The 22411-nt window shown below is 42.0% G+C and overlaps 2 protein-coding genes across 5 annotated transcripts in view; both read right to left on the bottom strand.

Moving 5' to 3' along the window:
* si:ch211-51c14.1 (protein kinase C and casein kinase substrate in neurons protein 3) lies at positions 1-10072 on the bottom strand. Its single transcript, XM_036552988.1, has 10 exons — positions 9990-10072; positions 6140-6222; positions 4148-4304; positions 3821-4056; positions 3233-3388; positions 1807-1982; positions 1339-1459; positions 778-848; positions 560-639; positions 1-228 (listed from the first exon to the last, which is right to left on the bottom strand). The coding sequence occupies exons 2-10, from the start codon at positions 6197-6199 to the stop codon at positions 116-118; spliced, it is 1170 nt and encodes a 389-aa protein (XP_036408881.1). The 5' UTR covers positions 6200-6222; positions 9990-10072; the 3' UTR covers positions 1-115.
* Positions 10073-17528: 7456 nt separating this feature from the next.
* The window catches only part of shank1 (SH3 and multiple ankyrin repeat domains 1), a 52094-nt gene continuing 47211 nt past the window's right edge, over positions 17529-22411 (bottom strand). For 2 of the 4 annotated variants that reach the window (XM_036552251.1, XM_036552253.1), the window contains 3 exons: positions 22168-22173; positions 21111-22022; positions 17529-20618 (listed from right to left, as the gene is read on the bottom strand). In XM_036552251.1, coding sequence (XP_036408144.1) covers positions 20540-20618; positions 21111-22022; positions 22168-22173 — 997 coding nt within the window. In that variant the 3' untranslated portion in view covers positions 17529-20539. The remainder of the gene's footprint in view (positions 20619-21110; positions 22023-22167; positions 22174-22411) is intronic. The other 2 variants (XM_036552254.1, XM_036552252.1) reach the window with 1 other exon arrangement.

Genomic DNA, 22411 nt, shown 5'->3' on the forward strand with positions numbered 1-22411 from the left:
GTCCATTTTCATCAACAACGTGGAGCAAAAGGAACAGATACATGTTGCCACCGTGGTGATATTTTTGACAAGGGAGCGTGATAATCAATTAGTTCCCCTTTGTCCTGAGATGACATTACTGCAAGACCTCGACATAATTAGCTGGGTACAAGCCTTCTCTGCCTCCGTCTTTCATTCCCCTGCACCAGCCCTGGTCATCCTCATCTTCAATTTTCAGGAACTCTTCACCTGATTAGATGAGCATGGGGGTCAGAAGAGAGTCAATCAAGCGTATGTACAATAAATTAGGGGAAAACATTTGACCAAACATAACGCAACACATATAGAGAATGGGAGAAAGAATGTATTGTTTATGAGACAGTTCAGAAGAAAGAAAGTAACACTTTTAAGATGATAAAATACAAATACTTCTCAATAGCTATGTTTGCATTTAGTGTAAATTAAAGGCACTTTAGAAAGTCTATTTACTGTGGGACTTGCCAAACAGATAGAGGCATTACCTACACAGAAATGAATGGTATCTGTTTATATGATTGGTGTGATTGGGTAAAAGTTTTACCTGCTTTAAAGGACAGTTCATCGGGATCCTGTCCTATGTAGTCATAGAGAGCTCTCACTTTCACTCCTCCTATCATCACGCTGTGAGAAAGGGGGAGCGAAGAAAGACTGTAGTTACTGTACACAGTATTAAGGACATTAAGCACACACTTTCCAGGTACTGCAGTTTCCAGATGCTGAAAGGCCAGATAATATACCGAGACCGCATGTACAGCTTGCCTTCTCTCCAAAGTGTCTGTCTGTTCAACTGGCTTCTTTCCTTTCTTCTGCTTGTTATCAGGAATAAACTCCTGAGAGAGAGGGAAAGAGAGAAAGAGAAAGAAAGAGAGAGAGATGTTCAAATGATGCACACTAATTATAAAGGGCCTTTGAAATAACAGACTGCTCTTCATGCCAATAAGGCACATTTGCATTTGAATTTAAATTTGACAGTGTGACAGAGCAAGAGGGTGATGGAAATGGAGGCTGAGAAAAAAAGAGAGAGCAAAACAGAGAGCGTGTATGACCTTTCTTCTTTTCCTTTAACAGCATACAGCAGTACACAACGTCACACAGAGTACATAGTTTGTTTTCTATAGTACTATGTACTATACTGCTAAATACATAACCTTGATACATTTTGCTTGGTTTATCTCTCAGGTGAGACAAGACAAGGGGTCCTTCAGAGAAGCCAGGGTACACCTCTCCTGCTGAGGAGGAGTTTGAGTTTATGTGATGATTAATATTGAAATATATCAATTTTGAAACCTAAGAACATGTCAAAGCTTTCTGCCAGTGCACCTGAAACTGGGGCCAGTCGGTGGGCATGCCTGGGCCATGAGTGTTCCTCCACCAGCGCAAGTCTTCCTGCTCACTGATGGCCATGAGGGTTTGATGGAGCTCGCTGTACACTGCTTTCATACTGAAAAGAAGGGAAAGAAACCCATCACTACAACAACTGTACATTCACACACGTGCACAACAAAATATACCACATTGTACAGTGCTCATCCTACTCGTTAACACAAAACAATGGGAGGACAGATATAGGTACAGGTATAGCTCAGATATACCACACTAACACAGAGAGACAGGAAGACCAGTCAGTACAGTATGAACACTATACATTCACTCAGATAGACAGGAGAAGAGACCAGTAAAGCACAGGATTATTACTACATATCCACTGAGATAGAGTGGAAGAGAGACTAGTCAGTACAGCCTACACACCAATATTTTAAACCTGATCTACATCTAATGTTCTTTTACCTCTCGTTGTTGGTGATATCCAGGTGTCTGTGAATCGACAGGAAGGCCTGTTTGAGGAAGCTGATCCTCTTCCTTTCCTCCTCCTGTGATTGGTCAAAAATGGACTCCATTTCCTCCATGTAGCGTGGAGCGTACCGTGTGACTTCCTCTAACACCTTCTCATAGCGAGTGCGCATCTACAGGCAAAGCATAACAGTGCATTAGCCACACCATAAGTTAGACACTGAAACAGACAAGCGTTTAAGCCAGCAAGCGTTTAACACTGGAGAAGCCAGGTGAAAATACGCAACTGCAAGTGTTAAAACACCTGTGATCATCAATGAACAGCCACAAACCACAAGCCATATGGTTAACCCATGGCACTATTCATAGTATGTGTGGGCTATGTATGTAAAACAAAGAGGTCTCATTGCTATGTATTTAAAACAGAGGCCAGTAGATTTTTTACAGTATCATCTCTCCAGTATCACTCCTCATTATCTCCTCAGTATTTTATTCAGAAAGACCTCTTCCTCCTCTTACTCTTTCTTTTACTCTCTCTAAGGTTGTGCTCATAAATGAAAATCTGCAGTTGCCTTTGGAATCTGAAGATAACTGCAAGCTTTGAACTCTCACCTAGCACCGTTCATTAGCTCAAGTAAAACTGAAGTCTCAGACTAATGTGGCCATTGTAATGCGTGTTGTAATTTTCACGTCAAAAACCAAGACCTGTGCTAATCCTACCAATAATTATTTCTGTATGGTTTGCTTCTGCTCTCATTGACAATAGACTGTTAGTTCACGGAATCATTTTGGGGCAGACATTGTTCCAATCTGTCAATCAAGCACATAATCATTAGGGTGGGATGAAAAATGCATACAGATGGTTAGATTAATTCACCCATAGAACACAAAGATGAGCAGATCTGTGGCTAAAACACAGCGCTAAATGAATGTCTGTGAACTAAGCAGTCTGTGTATAGTGCTACTGATCACATATTATTTAAGGTGAGCCCTTCCTGCCCTGTAAGTGGAGCCCAGAACCTGAATGGACAGCAATGTGGTGTAGTGATAAGGAGCTGGGCTTTTGACCAAAAGGTAACAGGTTTGATTCTCCACTGTGGTACTGCAGTTGTTCCCTTGGGAAGGATACTTAACCCACAACTGCCTCAGTAAATATCCAGTTGTATAAATGATTAAAATTCTAGGTTGCGCTGGATAAGAGTATCTGCTAAATGACAAAGATGATAATGATGATGACAACTACTTTAAATGAGGGTGGACTCAGCATCTCCTTTTGCTTCAAAGCCCTGACTCATGCTGCGGAATCTGAGGACTAGATGGTAATTGCCATTCCGTTTGACTTCTGGGCACATAGTTGAACAGACTATCACTCACTAATTTGCTCCCCCCCCCCCGCCTTTCTCTATGTCTCTCTCTTGCTCACCTTCTTCGTCTCCTCGCTGGCCAGCTCCCTCTCCTCCTGTATCTTCCTCTGTTTCTCGATGGCGATGTCGGGGTTCCCCTTGGCGTGCGTCTCCCGGTTGCAGGCCGTCTGCTCCTTGCGGCAGGCCTTGTGGTACGCGCCGCGGGCCTTGTCCAGCTGAGGAGGATCACATGACCCGCGGAGCTAATGACCACTGGGTACTGCGCCTCGCCCTCATCCACAAGCACAGTGAGGTCATTTAGGACAGTCACACATTCAGAACACCCCATTAAACGCCAAACTCACTTTCAGGACCTCTGGGAAATATAACTCTCCTAAGGAATAATTTTGTCATTGGTCTTAAAATAGAAATAAATACACTTTTTATGTCCCTGAACCTCTTGACCATCACAGAGGGGCGTGTGCTGTATCCAGCATCATGAGACATCTAGAGAACTACACTGTGTACAGATAAAACAAAGAATGCTACAAAAAATGGTTGGTGATCGGTATCAAAAAAGAAACTATACTTTGACATAAAAATGTCCCAGAGCAGTGTATCATATGGTGTTTATATGCACAGCATGTGATTAACATCAGGCTGTTTACCTTCTTCAACCTCTTTGCCCAGGGCTTTTGGGCACGCGCAAAGCCAGTTTCGAAATCCTGGGACTCCCGGAAGCCTCCGAACATCTTTTTGTGAAAAGTCTCCTTCTGCCAGGTCCTCACCCTGTCCCCGTCCTCCGAAACGAGAGCGCGGCAGATGGAGGAGTGCAGGGCGGACAGGCGCTCGGCAGAGGAGAGGAAACACTGCCACGCCTGGAGGAGGGATCCATAGAGAGGGCCTGGAGGAGAGACGGAGACAGAGAGATCGCAGCGTTACGCGCCAGTGCTGTGTTTTTACCAGCACAGAGTCGCACGAGCCACAGTACTCACTGGTGTCCACCAGGGGCTTCCACTTGCTGCTCCACTCGCTGAGGTGCTGGGCATACTGCCGCTCCACTCGGGCGCGCTCCTGGAAGCAGGCCACGATGTCGTTGCATGCCTGGAAGGAGTCTTCGGTGCGCTTCACCGTGCGCTGGTAGTTCCCTGGCTAAGGCAGAGGAGGCGCAAGGAGGGGAGGCTTAGAAGTTAGCTAATTATATGTCAAAAAGTGGAGAAAGATGTTGATTTCATTTCCAGGTAATAATTATTTATGTAGAGCACACGTTTTGTGGAGCAGTATCTTATGATCCTTGAAACTTGTCTGTGCTAGGCTGTATTAAATGATTTTGAAGAGTAATGTCTCTAAATGTACTGCATTGCGTTATGGATTATGCCATTGTTGTCAAAAGGCCAGCCAATTTAGATGAAAGATGAAGAGAAGCAGAAACAGGAAAAGAGTGAAATAAAAGCGAGAGAGAGAGAGAGAGAGAGAAAGAGAGAGAGAGAGAGAGAGAGAGCAAAAGAACGAATGAGAAAGTGTGTGTGTGTTTGTGTCTGTGTGTGCGTAATGATATTTCCAGAGTCAGTGCTTGTTTGTTGATGTGGAATCTGGCAACCTGCTCCCCTATTTTCCTGGCACTGTGCATCCTCCCTCTCTCTCTCAGTCTATCCAGGAATCTCTCGCTCTCTGTCTGAGCATTACGGTATCCAGTCAGTCAGTGCCCTTGATCCCATTTCAACACAGCCCACAGACAGCATCCTGTGGCATCCATCCAGACTGTGACCGCATGGTCACGGTGCCGATTTCACCGTCCGGTCCCATTGAGCCCAGTTAGTTAGTGTATACATCTGTTTACAAACTCTCTCTGTTAAAAGTTCCATTGTTTCACTATTACATTCTGTCCACGTTGCAAGACGATGCAACAGGACATGCCCATCCTTCATTAAGCCATATGAGGGATCTGAATCCGTACATACGGTTGCTCTGTGAGAGAGACACCAGGCAGCTCTCCCGAATAAACCTGCAAGGCATCTCCCATTCCAGGCCGGGCGCACACACGCTCTGCACTCCTCTGCAAATAAAGTGGAAACAGCCGAGGAATCTCCCCACGTGCCAAGAGCAACCACAGTGACGCCAGCCCAGCGCTTGCAGCGGCCGGCCAATCACAGAGGGCCAAGACAAGCCCAGGAGCAACACAGGCAGAACACCGACACACGCAGGAGAATGAGAGGCAGACAGTTGGGGGGGGGAGCTAACAGAAGCAAAAGAATAATACTGGAAGTAGAACAGATAAATCCAGCACGCAACAGCTTGCCACGCGAGATGGAGAGGGAAAATAGGACTGGTCTGAGAACAGTAGCTGACCAATCAGTGAGACAAACAGAGGTGCTCTCACCACACAACTTCTATATAGTGAATTTTCTTGCAAGGGTACAAGACTAAATCTTATTACTGGCAAATATCACCTGACATACAGTGCCAATCAAAAGTTTGGACACAACATTTATTCTTTTATTTTTACTATTTTGCACATTTTAGAATAACAGTAAAGATATCAAAATTATGATATAACACAAATGGAATTATGCAGTGATCAAAAAAGTGTTAAACAAATCAAAACTAATATTTTAAGTTTTGCAACATAGTAATAATTTTTAAATAATTTATTTTGGAAAGAAATTCATACATTGGCATTAACTGCCATTGCTATTTATGTTTGTCTAAGAAATAAATTTCAAGCATTTAAGCATAGATCTTTAGATCAAAATGTCTTTGAATGCATGTTTCCCATTATCTTAATCAGCTGTGTCCGAACTTTTGACTGCTACTGTAACTTGGGAGAGGGATAGCCTGAACAGAAGGGTGCTGCTGGTGTCTCTCCATGGTGTCCTTCGATCTATGATAATCAGCTTTCTGCATCAGCAACATTGTCAACGCTGCCATGTTCAGTGAGTGACAGCTTCTCTGTCCTTTTCTCCTCTCCATCCCTCTCTCGCTCTTACCATCCAGAAGCTCTCGTTGTTGGCATCTTCTGGAGGCGTTTCTTTCGGGAGAGACGACATGGTGGAGGACCCTGGGACATAAACTGAGAAAAGCCTTTCTGTTTTACTTACATTGGCATTGAGTACCCAAAGTTTTCTTCATCTCTGTCATCTCTGTTTTCTGCAATGACTCAAATTCATATAAAGCACAGCTTCAAAGTATACCATAAAATGAGTATGACAGAGATAGAATGAATCAGATACAGCAAAACAATATAATCAGTCAGTCAAACAGAGATAGACATGGACACAGATCCAGCCAGATAAATAGTGAAAATAAGAAAGTATCTGTATAATTATAAAGTATGCTGGATAAAGTCAATCACACACTGAGAGGGAGATAGAGAGGGGAGTTTTTAGATTGTAGATTACTGTATCTAGGGCTGATTGAAGACAGATACAGACATCCAAAAGATATAGATTAAATTCTGGATACACTTAAGACAGTGACTTGCACTCCAACTAGTGCAAGTTCTTGTTATGCTAAAGTGCTGAGCCCAGTAACCACAACCAGCCTTAGGAAAGCCCTAACCAAACACATACAATCAAAGTCAACTGTGACCATGTGATATCATGGCAATATTACCTTGCCTACTACACACACACACACACACACACACGCGCGCGAGCACGCACACACACACATACACACACAGCACACACAGACACACACACACACACACACTCACACACACAAGCATGCACACACACAAATCTGAGCCATAAAAGAAAAATAGAGCAGAATATGTGGGTACAGCCTGGTAATAAAGACTGGCCAAAACAAGTGTGGGTACCTAAAGAGGACAAGCTGTGCTGGCACTGCAGTCTGAGATAGAGCTACACTTCATTAGAAATTGTGAAAAGTACAAGGAAATAAGAGACACTTAAAACAGCACAACAGGACACAGACAAATTCCCATTTGTCTTTGGGGATGAAACTGGCAGCCCTATGCCATATGTTGTGCCCTGTGACTGCTTGAGAGACACCAATTTACATAAAAGCACCTTATTAGTATTGCAATTTAGCAGACACTCTTATCTAGAGTGACTTACATACAGTAGGTTACAATTTTATCCATTCATACAGCTGGACATTTGCTGAAGCAGTTGTGGATTAAATATCATGCTCAAGGGTACAACAGCAGTCCCAGCAACCTTTTGGTTACAAGCCCTGCTCTTTACCACTATCCCACACTGCTGCCCTGTTCACTCACACTTTGAAGATGCTTATTATGACATTAGTTTAAAAATTGTTTTTTTTTTAATCTTTGATGTCTTATGTTACTTTACATTATATTTTAACCATTGCAAATTATTAATCACAGCTTTACTGTATTCTTGAACTTTATCAATATTAATTAATTTGTTTCATGTGTACATGCTGTGGCAACATAGTTGTGTATCAGAAAAAAAGTGAACTTGAACATTTAATAGAAATTGCAGAAACTACAGGACCAGTCAAAAATTTGGACATGTTTTTCTTTGTTTATTTTTTTTACTATTTTCCACAAAACTGTTCCTCTGCAAGCAACAAATGGAATTATGCAGTGATCAAAAAGTGTTATAAAGAAACCAAAACAAATCTATTTTAGATTCTTCAAAATAGCAAAAAAAAAAAAAAAAGATTTTTTTAAAAGAAATTCATACGTAGGCATCAACTTCACTATTTATATTTGTCTAAGAAACAAATTTCAAGCATTAAGGCATAAGTCTTTAGATCAAAGTGTCTTTGAATGCATGTTTCCCGTTATCTTAATCAGGTGTATCCAAACTTTTGACTGGTTCTGTACCTATACCTTTATACCTAGTTTATAGGATAAAGAATGACATAAACTGATAAGGAGACAGATGGAGAGGGTTATGCTCTTATAGGGTACTGCACTGTACTGTAGTTGGCCAGGCACAGGCAGAAGGGAGAGAGCTGTGCTGTTTCATGGTACTGTGTACATTTGGCCAGTAAAAGAGAGTCATGCAGAGGGGGAGATACTGTACAGAGGGCTAGGGTGTTATAGTGTGCTGTATATAGTCGGCCAATAAGAGGCCTGGCATTCTTAGGCTGGAATCTGACAGCCAGCATGGAATGTCCACACCCAGTGCTCCTCTCTATGAAACACTATCCATCCCAGAATAAACAAGGGGAAAAGGGCATCTTTCCCTGCCACCAACTCTTCATCTCAGCCGGCAGGACAATTCTTCCACCCTTTACTTTACTGCATCGCCTTTAATTTCAGAGAAGGGAGCACTGCTTTGCTTTGTAGTCTGCTCACAGACTTCCTTCACTGCGTGGCAGTATGGGTTACTAGGTTTTGCATTACGAGGTCGTATTACTACGTGATATTTTTAGCATTGTACACATACCCTCATACCACTGTATGTAAGTCATTTTTAGGGAGACGTTAAAGACAATCTCCTCCATAAAAGCTACAGACAGGATTAAACTCCATGAGTTTGCATATGTCCAGGTCACTGCAAAAATACACACATGCAATAAAACTCAGACAGACACATGCACACACACGCACGCAACCACCCACACACACACACCCATACACACACACACACACACGCACACACACACATACATACACACACACAAACACACACACCATAAGACAGATATCATTTCTTCAGACAACACAATTTTACTGCAGTCCACTGTTTTCTTCTCATTGTAAAATGAATTAACCACAGTCCATCACAAGACTGAACACAGGAGAAGAGGAAGACAAATGCTTCTCTGTCCTGTTGTATATAATCTCTCCCCTCTTCTCTCTGTCTCTCTCTGCATTGTTTATGTAAAGTATTCTGACTCTACAGTCTCATGTCAGAGGCTCTAACCAGGGCTAATTATACTCTTCAGTCTGGAGTGCCTGTGTATTGTGGTCAGCACTCAAGCCATGATGTCAGTGCTCATGACCTGCAGAGTTTAGTCAGTACATGAGACAGCTGGGCCCCAGTCCCTTTCCCTCTCAGCATGAGGCTACAGATACAATGGATTATTTCCTACTTAACCTTTCACCCCACTTCCTGTCTCCTCTGTCCACTTTCTCTCCCTCCGGACAGGAAGAACACATTACAGCCAAGAGGAAATTAGGCTCTCGAAATTTCTGCCAGTGTCTGATTCCCATTTCTCTGTGCTATCAGTGCTATTCTATTTCTTGAGATGGCATTACTTAGCCTGCACAGAGTGGTAAAGGATATATATGTCTTTGATATAATGCTTTATTATTTAATTTTAAGAGAGAGCACTCCATGGTGTTTTATTCTGAATATATATTGTATACAGTATAAATAAAATTAACATATGGCAACTAGAAAGTAAAGCATATTTAGAGAACTGATTACGATGATACAAAGCTTTAAAAGACAGTTGTAATATTTTTTATCAGAAAATAGGAATGTACTTCATGAATCAAAATAGCACACATTTTTCCAAGAAAATCAAGTGCCAGGAGTACTGATCATTTTCTCTCCCCTGCCAACATGAACTTTACAAGTGGAAAATTCAGATTAGATTAGATTAACTTCTGCAAAAGTATCTGCTGTCTCTTCACCACTCCTCATGTGCCCCCCCCCCCACCTGAGCACCCCCCTCCCCCTCACTGTCCCCATTTCATCTGTCACACGGAGTTCTGCACACACATCCCAGCTGTACAGAAATATATATGGACAAAACATATAGTGTCAGTACGAGGCTGACAGAAGCAATAATGTTTTGGCTTCCTCCAACCCTTTCATCTAATGGAATGTTTTTTTTTTTTCCTGGAAAAACAGCTTTGACAAGAATGATATTTAAAGAAGCGTTTCTTACCTTTTATCCCTCCACCGTCTGCTTCTTCACTCTAGTTTTTCTCTCTTTTTTCTAGGGTACGTCAGTCTCTCTCTCTCTCTCTCTCTCCCTCTTTCCTTTTTTGTGTTGATCGTTCTCCTGTTCACTTTTTGCTCTCTCCCTCTCCCTCTCTCTCTCTCTCTCTCTCTCTCTCTCTCTCTCTCTCACTCTTTAGTGTCAGATGAGGTGGCTCTCCCGCCCTCTCTCTCTTTCTCTTTCTCCCTCCCTCGCTCCCTCTCTTTCTCAGTGCAGTGCTAATGAAGAGCAATGTCCAGGGCAGTTAGTATATCTGTGATATCTGTGTAGAGGGGGCCTACAGTGTTAACCCTCTGATGGTAGCATACCAGTGATAATGTATTAATAGAGTCCAGTTGGTCAATTACTACGTGTGTGTCAGTGAGAGAGAGTGAGAGTGAGAGAGAGAGAGAGAGAGAGAGAGTTTGGATTTAACACTTTCATTACTACATTGAAGCTAAAAGCAGATCTAAAATAACAAAAAGGGCAAAGCTGGTAATTACTGTCTAACTCTCACACTGTCATGAGAGGCCTTACACATCTGTATACTGTACCACAAGGTGGGTTATTTATACAACGAAAGGACGCACCACTGAAGAGTGTCAGTCCTCCAGTTTTCTATACACCCATCTTTCACTTCACACACATTTACATTGCTTTAAAAACATAGGTGAACTTAAGATACAGCATTAAAGTGTTAAGCATAAGGTGTAATAAAAACATTACTGGAGATGTGTTGAATTTTGGATGTGCTGCTACTCAGTGCCCCAGCCTCGGCTCTGGCTCCTCCCCTCAGCCCCTCCAGGGTGTTTGGGGAGGCCACAGCAGCTGCCACAGATGTCCAGGGGTTAGTAAGGAGGGTTAGTAAGAGGGGTGTGTGTGCTGTGAGACAAAACTCATGCTCACTTTGCAACTGCTTCTGTTATACACTATTTGGAACAAAGAGACATTTAAGCATTTAAGCATAAGTCTTTTGATCAAAATGTCTTTGAATGCATGCTTCCCATTATCTTAATCAGGTGTGTTCAAACTTTAGACTTATACTGTATACATGTGTGTATGTGTGGGTATTGATTGGACACTACGACACTATAACACATTTCCATTGCCAGAGAGACTTTTCTTATTGGTTAGACACAACATGTTTTCACTTCAGACTGCTTAATCGCAAGTGGTAGTGGCATGCATGTACCTAAAACAGCTGATGAAAAGTTGCTATTATTTTTCTTCACCCTATTGCCTTATACCAAGCAATCTACAAAGTCTATAGCATCCATTTATACGGCTAGAGATTTATTGAAGTAATTCAGTTTGAATTCTTTTATCCTCGCCACCACAGGCCAGGTAGAAACATCTCCTGTATCTGAATCAAGTCAATTTCTCACCCTGCTGCTGCCATCTAATGCTGATAATAATATCTTATCATATATGCATAATCCATGTAGTATCCATTCAGTTATGCAGTAGCAATTTTCACAATAGATTGAGAGCTCAGCCGAGTCTGACCCTACCATTCTAAGTCCTACATAGTTTCCAATGCCTCTGTGTTCATATACTACATTAGTGACTTTCCGTAATTTCTTACAGGGTCATACTGTGCTGAAGCGATCAGCTGAGGCAACTCTTACACTCAGCACTTACCATAGAGCACTTACCTAATTAGCCACAGCGGTAATGCGCGTTGGGGGGGCAAACAGATGACAAAGCACAGGAGAAACAACTGACATGTAGTGTATAGGTTAGAGAGAGCAGGGTGGAATAATTGGCCATGCAGGGTTTGAGAATTCCAATCCTCCTGATAAATTTCCGAAGAATGTCAGATCACATTTAAAAGGTTTTTTATGCCTTTATGTTATGATTTAAGAGATGGAATAGATTGATACCCAACGGTGTTCAAAAATAGATTGTAATAATCACTCCACAGGGGCATAAAGACACAATTAGCATACATCGAGCTAATTGGTTCCCCTTCATCAACAGTGAAAGTTTCACCCATCGTTTCCCATGAAAAGATCAGTCCTCATAACAATAGAAAACAGCTGTATACTTAATAAATAAGCAAGACATAAAAATCCATTGCACATAAATAATGGTGTAGACCATTTTGGGATTAAACCATTCTGGTCTCTTTATAAACAGGGCTTGAGTCCTGGGGCTAACCTTTCTAAGAAAATTTATAGCCATATCTGACCAGCTTGAAATGCCAGGTCGCAACAATCAAAGACTCATCGCTCCAGCACCGTGGATGATGATGGCTAGCTTGCCATCCATCAATCGTCACAAGGTCAGTTCAGCTGAGATTAAACAGTCCCGCCCATCCCAGCATGCAATCCATCGATTGGTCTGTTGTTCTATTTGCGTATCACTCTGCATGTGGTCGCCACATTGGTGTCCATCGGAGCAGCCTACACGAAGCCTTGATTCATCACTAAAGAGGACGTGACTCTGCTGCCAGTGAGCCCAGCCATCTCCTGTTTCCGACACCATTTCATTCGGTTGCATCAATAAACGCGGCATTTGTCTAGCCTGCATGAGTTATACAGCCCACGTCAGATGAAATGCTGGTGTGCAGAATGCTGCAATCTGGCATGCAGGCTTTGTTCATATGAAAAGCAAGTCATAAGGTTTCCTTTCTGTGTTACTCTTTCCTGATTTTCACAGTGTTACTTTGGCGTTCACCTGTGCCAAGTCACTGCTCTTACTGAGGAGATGATGTAGTGCTTATACAATAGTCCCTTCAGCTTAACACGGTATGCCATAAGTGATCAATTAATCAAATTGATACCAAAAATATACTTAAATTGAGTGACACATTTCTTTTGATGCATATATGTACTTGTGTTTTTTATCTTATTTTATTTTATTTTATTGCCGCTGACATTTTTTTATGGCTGCCATATAATTAACTCAGTTGTGCTTGGCCAATTGTGCATGACCACTGGCATTTCAGAAGAATTGGTTCCATAACATTAAAGCGATATTGACATATTGCTTCTTAAATTCCATTTAGAGGAGCTTCAGCCTTCTTGATTTCCCACGAACTGACATTCGATAGATCTGAGGCAGCGTCGGCTTCACCTTAAGCTCGCAGAGGGCAAACGGTGGTGCAGGGGCCGGAGCCGCCGCAGCCGCCAGGGCCCTGTCGTTTCGCTTTACAGCTCGCATGAAGCGCGAAGCGCCGAGGCGGGAGGAGTGAGGCGAAGCAGCTGATGGCAGTCACGACCGCAGGGGGGCCGCGGGTCGCAGATTAAAGGGTGAGACAGAGATTCGGAGCAGCTGGCCCACGCGTAGGATCACCGCGTCCCCCCCCCACCCCCACCCCTGCTGACTCGATGGGTTCTGACAGCCGCTGTGCGGGAACGGGAAACACCACATGCGCTCTTCGCCGCCCACTTCCACCGGGTCGAGCCCTGCCAGAGGCAAGGCAGGGTGACAAGGAGCCCTGCCGCTCTGCCCAAAAAGAGCAGCAAGCTGCAGCCAAGGGAACCATCTCAGGCTCCTTTCAGGCCAGTGGACACATCCTGTCTGATGCACAGGGGCTATAAAAATAACAGTCACTTTCAGAGGCATCTAGGGTCATTCCCTGATCAAACATTAGCAGTTTATCTCACAAATAACGTTTCATATTTTTTTATCTAAACAAGATCGCCGGTGACTTGGATTTTAGGATTTTCAGAAGAAGTCAATAAATATTTTAAACTTAACTGGAGGGAGGGAATTTTCTCGGACGTGCCGAGCATACCCCACAGCAATGTTCCTGGCAAAGCTGATTTCAAATTTTGAGAGCGTCTGAGCTCCTTTTCCCCGGGCGCACGCCTTGGGCTTTTGATGTTGTCCTCACAAAACCACCCTGGGTGCTTGTAAAGTAGCAAAAGTTAAAACACATTCAGTGGTGAATTAGTGTCCCATATGGGCTGCTGAGACTACGGAATAGAAATATATTCTTTTTTTTCCTACCTGTTTGCTCTGAAAAGAATCACTATCTTTCATTAGTGTCCTTTGTGTTTTGGAGGCCTAGGAACATTCCAAACCAGACAAAGCAAAATTAGATGAAAATAAATATATGCCCTTTTTTAAATGTAGATCACCATGTCTGCCTTTCTCAGGACCACTCTTAAGCTCACACAAGCAAATAATAAAATACATTAAAACATATAAAAAGCTAAAATGGAAGACAACCAAAGCTATTTATATCCTTACAACTTGTATTAAGGTACAAGATAAATGTAGAGCCATGAAATGATATAAATGTAAATAGGTATAAATGTAGAGTCATGTGAACCTGTCACAGAGCACCCACCACCTGACCACCACCCTATAGCTATGTAATAGCTTAATTCTGAAACAGCTCTCAATGCAAACTGGCAAAATTCACATCTAGCTACTTTCATATTGTACATAGCCTTACTAATAACAGTCAAAATTGTTAATGGTAATGATAAGTAGCAAAATGCAGCACCACTGATCAAAGCAATTTGAATGGATAGAAAGTATCTTCAAGAGATATTATTTTTGTTTATGAGAGATTATATTCCAATTTTTTTTCCTCCTCTTTACCTGATTGCTAATTGAGCATTCAGCTCGTGTCAGCTCATCACCTACTGGCACGAGGTGTGACAAAAGTATGATCTCTCTCAAACACTCAGCAGCAGCCAACAGCAGAAGCATTACTCATCTCTCAAGGGGAAAAAATAAACATATTCTTACTCACCACAGAGGGTGTCAGAAATCTGGCAGAGCTAATTTTGTAATCCAATAACAAGGCTAGAAATCCAATATGCCATAAAATATTATGTGTGTTTTGCAAAAATAAAAATGTAATTTTTTCCTATTAACTGTAAAAAACAAGTGTAGAGAGGAGGATTGCCATGGCAGTAATATCTTCCTCAAGCACCCATGAGTCTAAGTTGATTTCAAATTGTCAAGTCCTCCAATCTGAGCTAGTTCTCCTTTAGTGCATTGTGGGAGTTCAAAATAGATGTGCAAAAGTGTGTAAAATAGCCACTATTTTACACACTTTGGACTATTCATCCATTTATTAGTGAATTTGAATGATTATTATTAGTGACACATAATAATACATATATTCCATAATGGTGATCATAATATATTGGTCACACATTATATTTATTCATTTTAACCTAGTTGTCACAATATCACATTTATCTATACTGATGAAGCCAGTATGTATACATATAGCACATTTTTTGTATTTTTTTAATTCTCTTATTTGAAAAGGAGTAGGTGGTTATATTTAGGACCACCTTATATTTGGACCAATATGATGATCAAGATTTCCTAATTTTATAAGTAACTCTGATATTTCATCATTTTTATTCCAAATCATCCCAAGAACATGCCTTTATAAAATTACATTAGCTTCTTAAAAACCTACCCCTTGATAAAAGTTCATTTTAAATGTTTCACATTATGCTGTGTGTATATTGTATTTCAACCCACAGAATTGGCTAACAGGCAGGCCATGATCTATGGGCAGTCTCCACAAGTACAGCCTTGTATTGAACCACTTTCCACTCAATTGTGTCTGATCATTTGTCATCCTGTGTGAGGGAAAAGTTAGCTGTCTTCACTTACTCTAGTAGACTTAAGTAGCTGTCTGATAGTGGGAATTGATAGGATATAAAGGGACATCAGACAAAATGACGAGTATGATCTAATTGCTCATTTCCTAAGTTTGGGAACTACCTTACAACTCTCCTCCATTGCAGGAGGTTTTCTCAATCATTTTCTCAATCAATGCTGACTGTAGCTACATGTAGGCCAAGGCAAAATATACAGAATACAGTATACCTGGATCAAACTGAATCCAAGTGTTAATTGAGGCATCTTATTGTATTTATGATAGTTTGTTAATGTAAATAAATAAATTAAATTTTAAGTATATGCCAAAATTTCAAATTATACACATATAATACTACACTTAATTTATAAATCAGTGCATAAACATTTTCAAAAATAGCTGTGCCACTCAAAGTATTGATATCAACATGATACCAATTTGGAATAGAGAAATTTTCCCACATTACCTCTATCACACTAAAGTGACACCACTCCAAAATAAAATGCTATCCATTGTTGCTACCCACTGTTTTTTGTAGTACAGTGACATTGTTTAACACATATAATCACCATACAAAGAACGAAATACAAATTTCTGTCTTCTACAATCATCTATCAATTTTCAGTGAAAACTATACACCCTTTTCAAGGAATGTTGTAACTTTATACAAATTGCATGATTTCAAGTGCCATCTAGTGTCTAGACTGTGAATTACATCGAGAAAATGAGCCTGTGACTGAGGAAATAATTATACATAGAGATGACAACGCCAAAGAAACATATGGACTACAGAAAAGCTAAATACTCACCATCACATATCAGCTGCAGTTGAATATGTTGAAGGAGCTGGTATGTTTAATAGCCACCAACCTGTTCTCATTAACACCACTTCTCCTTTTAGGTACCTGGAATCTCAAGCTGCTGCAAAAGGAAGCTCTTTTGAATCTAATAGTATATAATATAATATCATAATATCATGATGTAAATGTGAATGTTACTTTCCAAAAAAAAGTTGTAAAATTACTGTCATTTAGCAGACACTCTTACCCAGAGCAACTTACATAGGTTACAATTTTATATATTATCCATTTATACAGCTGGATATTTACTGAGGCAAATTTGGGTTAAGTACCTTGCCCAAGGGTTCAACAGCAATGCCCCAGTTGGGAATTGAACCAGCAACCTTTCGGTTATGAGCCTCACTAGCATGCTACACTACCACCCCCAAGAATCGTAAGGTCCTCAGTATTTTATCACAAAGGGGGCCTTGCAAAATAAAACTGGATTGAGCGATCGATTGAGAAATCTCATACGATTCAGACAACCACTGAACATCTTTAGCATTAGTTTTGGGGGACGGTGACATATCCTGACCCAATAAAAAATATCTTGGCCACAGCCAATCAACAACCGAACGCTGGCTCAGAAAGGGCACAGGAAGACAGTGGTAAACTCTGAGGGCTGCACAGCAGGAGAAACTGCAGTGGTACAGAAGACATCACCTGTTGACACAAGGGCTTAGTCCAAAAAAAAAAAAAAACTCCAGAACAGTCAGACACAGTAACCATCAGTGCTCTGTGGGAGAAATCACAACTAAATTGTGATTCTGACTCGATATAATTTGGTAAGTGATTATTTCGTGTGTGTGCACTTTGCTATGATATATGCAATTACGGGAACACAGTTTGACAACTTACTAGTCTGTCATGTTGATTAAGATCTCGAACTTACCCATACAATTCAGAGGAAGGAAAGAAAACAGTAAGGAATGATTAGAACTCACAAATTAGTCAGAATGTTTTATTTCAGCATCTTTATTATAAGTCTAATATTTTATTTTTCATCTCTTAAAACATTTGTAATTCATATATGTATGTATATCAATATGCGTATATGTGTTTCACATATACATATATAGTCTGTAAATAACCTTTCATCTGTTTATACTTTACGGATTTCTTTTTTTTTACAATTTTAAAATATTCTTTAAAAGGAATTGTAATGCTTTCTATACTCCCTGGCCAATCCCTTCATAAAACTATCTCTCTCATAATTGTATAGTACTGTACTGGTATCCCTGTTAAGAAAGACAGATAGGTAACCTGCACTTGCTTTGCCATTGCGATATTTACCAAATTCAAGTAAATGACGCTTAATGATGCCAAAGCATTTGGTTCAGATGGGCTTGTGATTCTTTCAGTTTGACTGTGATGTTATGAATCTACAGGAAAATGGAAGCAGGATACATCACACATAAATATCTCTGAACATTTGTAGCAAAATATAGTCTATGATCAAAATTAATTTTCTTTTCCTGAAACAAAGAGTGCCAACACCTGTCCATGACTATAGGGTGGGAGAAGGAAGAGGCTGTGGAATCTAAGGATGCTCGCATGGACACACAGTGCAGCAAAGAACACAGAGAGAAAACAAAGAGGGAATAGAGCTGGTTGTGTAGAAAGCATTTCTGTTAATAACAAACATAATGTATCTTTTCCTCATGTTAAACATTAGTTGGAAGACAGAGATTCTGTAGAACTTTGAAAATTTTTACATCTCTAACCATATTTATGATTATCGTTACTTTGATTATTATTGTTATCATCATCATTGATGTGCATATCGGCATAGCTCTTTATATTGAACGTAAAATGACAATACTTCCCAAAATGACTAATTCTAACTATTTACTGGAATAACTTAAATCACACCTCTCTTTAGGAAGAAGAGAAATGCGGAGAGGGAAAGAGAGTGAAGAACTTGTGAAGTTCAATAGTGATGCTCAATGCCTCACTAAACACGTGAGAGGGTTAGACTTTGTGTCTGAGAGGAGAGATTTCAGAGGAGAGTTAGGGGAGAGAAAGAGGTCCAGAGAACAAAAGAAGTTTGCAGATCAGACAGAAATAAAGAGCTTTCTAGAGAGATGATAAAGAGATCGACAGATCAGACAGACAGATAGAAGAGCCCTTTTATTCGATTACTGAAACAGAGCACAGGATGAAAGTTAAAGAGAGAGATGAGGAAATTGTGAGAGGGGGCTATGGACTTGTGTGAGTGCACTCAGAATTTAGTGTTTTTCTAGTACTATGCAAACCACTTGATCTCTGTTTGCATAGACTTTAACCAGCTGGTGAGGTAAAGCCCCCAGCCAACTGAGATCATTTATTTTACTGTCTGTATTACTCTATCTATATAGTTGTATGTATCTGTTAATTGGCAGTAGTCCAAACAATATTGAGACTTTTATTTTGCAAAGAAACCAACATGTAACTACAGTAGCACTGTAAACAAGATGATAACACTTGAAAGAGAAGCTGATTGATTTCGGCTTTAAAATCAAACTCAGCGTCTGCCATTTAAATTTGATCAAATTGAAAAAAATATAATGTGAGTCAGCTCCTTTGCATGCTTTGTGCTGTTTTAATACTGAATGTTTTGTGTCATTTCACTGAGGAGGAATAACCTCTAACCCCATAGGTTAACTTGAGAAAGAGCAGCTCAAGTCAGTAAGGATAGGATATTGTTAATTAGAAAGAGATCCACCTCGTTCGTCATAGGCACAGTAGGGGAACTGCAGCTTACATTAGCAATGGTAATATCATTTACGATGATGATAATAACAACAATAATAACAATAATTCTGAATACATCAATATTAGTACGCCAGACCCATTTAAAGTTTAAAAACTGTTGTAAGAACAATCATCGTATTAAAACAGATTTAAGTGTATATCCACTCATCCATTCATCTGGATATTCGTTCATCATTTCATTGCATCCTTATGTAGAAAGTGTTTTTTTTTTGGAAGGGGTGGGGAGACTGGATGGGAAAGAGGATTTTCAGTCTTTTTTTCTCACACCCTCCCCCACCTTCTCTCTCGGTCTGAACCGATTTTGATCAGAATCATTGTTAGTTGTTGTTGATGTTTTAGTTTCTTCAATGCGTTGGAAGTCTTTAGTAAAAAGGTTATCTTGTGAAGATTTTTTTTTTGTTTGCAATGTTATTTTACCTACCTCTAAACTCGAATTTTCAATTTTTCATCAGTTTCTTCTTAGATCCGTACACTCGTTGTGTCCCATTGTTTCTAAGACAAATACAAAGAGCAGAGTGAGTGTGTGTGAGTGAATGTGTGTGTGTGTGTGTGTGTTTGTGTGTATGTAATACCTACTTTGTTGGGTCTGGGTTTTTTGCTATAGATAGTAATGCAGTGACCACTCAGAATACTGTATGCCAATACATAACTGCAAGCGATGAAGAGGCTTACAATGTGTGTACATGTCCTAATCCAACACAGCCTGTCAGCAAGTACAGAGGCCACTAGGTTCACTGACGCGGAAAAAAAAAAAAAAAACAAAGAGCTAGAGCGAAATCTCTCCCACAGAACTCTGCGAAAACAGTGGGCACATACTAAGCTTTGTCCAGGGAGGGCCGTTCCATACGGAAAACTGTTCTGATATTCCCAGCTGCTCCTGCAACACTAACAGCGCCTGCGGCCGGTAAGGAAAAGACGTGAGGAGGACGGTGCCATAGCGGGAAGTGTCGTTCTGTCAGTCCTCTCCTCTCTATGGCTCATTCTTTCAACCTCTAACACTGAAACACTCAGCTACCTCTGTGTCTGTTATGTTTGATTTTTGTTTCGGTTGTATATTTCAGAGCATGTTGTTGTTGTTGTTGTTGCTGAAAACTGTCTGCGGTTTTGTCTGTGTTCGTGTCTGTCTGCGCTTGTCTCGTGGGAGTGTGTCTGTCGGTGAGTTGTCTTTGTTTGTCTTCCGTTCTTTCACCCTCAGTTCCTCTTCACCTTCCTCTGTCCTTGTTATTCATCTCAGTGAAGTCCAGTTTTTTTTTTCTGTCAGTCTGTAAATCCAGTATTGACAGCAGCGGTTGTAGCCCCCCCCCCGTTCCTCCTCCTCGCTCTGTCGCTCTGTCGCTCTCCTCTCAGCTGCGTGTGCCCTCGTCCCTCCTTCTGTCGTTCCGTCCGTCTCGGGGTGAGAGTGCAGGGAAAGGACTAGACAGCCTTGGGAGAAAAGAGAGCAATCAAAAAACTAAGAAAGACATTTTACATTACAATTTACAATTATTCCTTTGGCAGACGCTTTCATCCAAAGCGACTCACAAGTGAGAATACAGAGAGTGACGCTGGATGCTGGAGAGAGAGAAAAGGAGCATATGGAGGGTCACACGTCAAAGAGACAAACCCTTTCTTGCTCCCTCCCATGAAGTTAGTGCGCTTAGCACTGCTTGCGTGGCCTCGTGTTACTCTCCCTCTGAGCTGAGGGCACTCTCACTCAGGTCTCCTTTTCCCTCACTGATCCTTTCATCCTTGGATTCTACCTCTCTCACCTTCACTTAGTCTCCCCCCATCCTATCTGTCCCTTTCTATCCCTCCTTTTCTCTTTCCTTCTCTCATTCCCAGGTTCCCATCTCCCGCTGTCAGCCCCCCTCTCCTCTCCCCCCTTTTTTCTTTTTTTTCCCACTTCCTCCTTTATTTTTCTACTCTCTTTCTCACCTGTCCATCAGCCTCTTCAGCGCTCGCTCGATGTTCATGCGGTGGCCCACGCGAGTCACCCCCAGGTCCAGGTAGTCCTCCTTGGTGAGGGAGGGGAGGTGCGTGCCATCGATCTCATTGTCCAGGAACCTCTCCCTGTGCTCCCCCAAGTTCAGGTAGCCCAGCCAGTCGGCCACATCATACTTAGTCCAGTACGGGAGGGGCTTGGAGGCGAAGGGTTTGGATGGGGGAGGGGGCGGTAGGTGAGGGTAGCTGAGACAGGCCGGAGGGGGCAAGGGGTGTAGTGGGGGAGAGGAAGCCCCGGACAGGAAGTGAGTCGGGGAGAGGGAGCGAGAGACCACCAGGGCGGAGTTGGGGGGAGGAGGAGCGCCGGAGGGAGCAAACAGAGGTGGCGAAGGGGAGAAGTAGGGGTCTCCCAGGGGGTTGGCTGGAGAGGGCGGGGTGACGGAACCCCTGAGATCATAAAGGCTGCCATAGAGAGGGGCGGTGGGGAGGGTGGGGAGAGATGAGGGGCGGGGTGGGCCCAGCTTGGGCCTATCAGAGGGGGAGATCAGGGGGCTGGGAGCGCGACGTCTCTGCAAGTAGTGGGAATGAGTGTGGGAGTCCGATTTTCGGGACTCCCGGCTAGGGATAAACTGGAATTCCAAGGCTTTGGTGCGGTAAACAGGCCGGTGCTTGGGTGAGGTTGGGTACGGAGAGTAGGTAGGGGAGAGGGGGGAGTGGGCCGGCTGTGACTGGGAGGGGGCAGCAGGGGGCTGGGGTGAGGGGGAGCGTGCCCAGCTGGGATAGTGGGGTGGCTGAGAGGAGGGCGACGGAGTTGGGGACGGGACCGAACGAGGAGGCAGGATCGGGGACGGAGAGGGGGAGCGCGCCATAGGGGGGCTCAGGGCAGAAGTGGAGTCTTCCGAAAACCTAAGAGGGAAAAGAGAGGTAAGTCAACACCTGACTGTAGGCAACAGTGTATCCCATGGAGAGGGAGGATAAAAAAGCAGACGGAGAGACAGACTGGGTATGAGACGGGAGGAGGGGAGGTGAGAAAGTGCATTAATTACTGTACCTGTGTCTTGTGAGGGACAGACAGACGGACACATTGATACAGGGACACAAAAAGAGAAGGAGAGTTTTAACATATATCACGAAACAACTAACACACTCTGCTTCTGTTGGCTGCCTGACAATAAAACACATGTCTTGTTGTGTCAAGACATGTTAGAACCAAGATTTCACCAGAAATAAATGCACACATAGGAACTAAACACAATCAAACAAAAAAACAGCGGTACAGGTTTACACTTTGGTAC

This window comes from Megalops cyprinoides, chromosome 19, assembly GCF_013368585.1.
Source record: "Megalops cyprinoides isolate fMegCyp1 chromosome 19, fMegCyp1.pri, whole genome shotgun sequence".
NCBI classification, from domain to species: domain Eukaryota; kingdom Metazoa; phylum Chordata; class Actinopteri; order Elopiformes; family Megalopidae; genus Megalops; species Megalops cyprinoides.

Coding starts and splice junctions, on each gene's coding strand:
- si:ch211-51c14.1 (XM_036552988.1), bottom strand. CDS start 6,199: ATGTCGTCTCTCCCGAAAGAAACGCCTCCAGAAGATGCCAACAACGAG. Junction 4,057..4,147: donor GAAGCCCCTGGTGGACACCA/GTGAGTACTGTG, acceptor TCTCTCCTCCAG/GCCCTCTCTATGGATCCCTC. Junction 229..559: donor TGAACTGTCCTTTAAAGCAG/GTAAAACTTTTA, acceptor TCATCTAATCAG/GTGAAGAGTTCCTGAAAATT.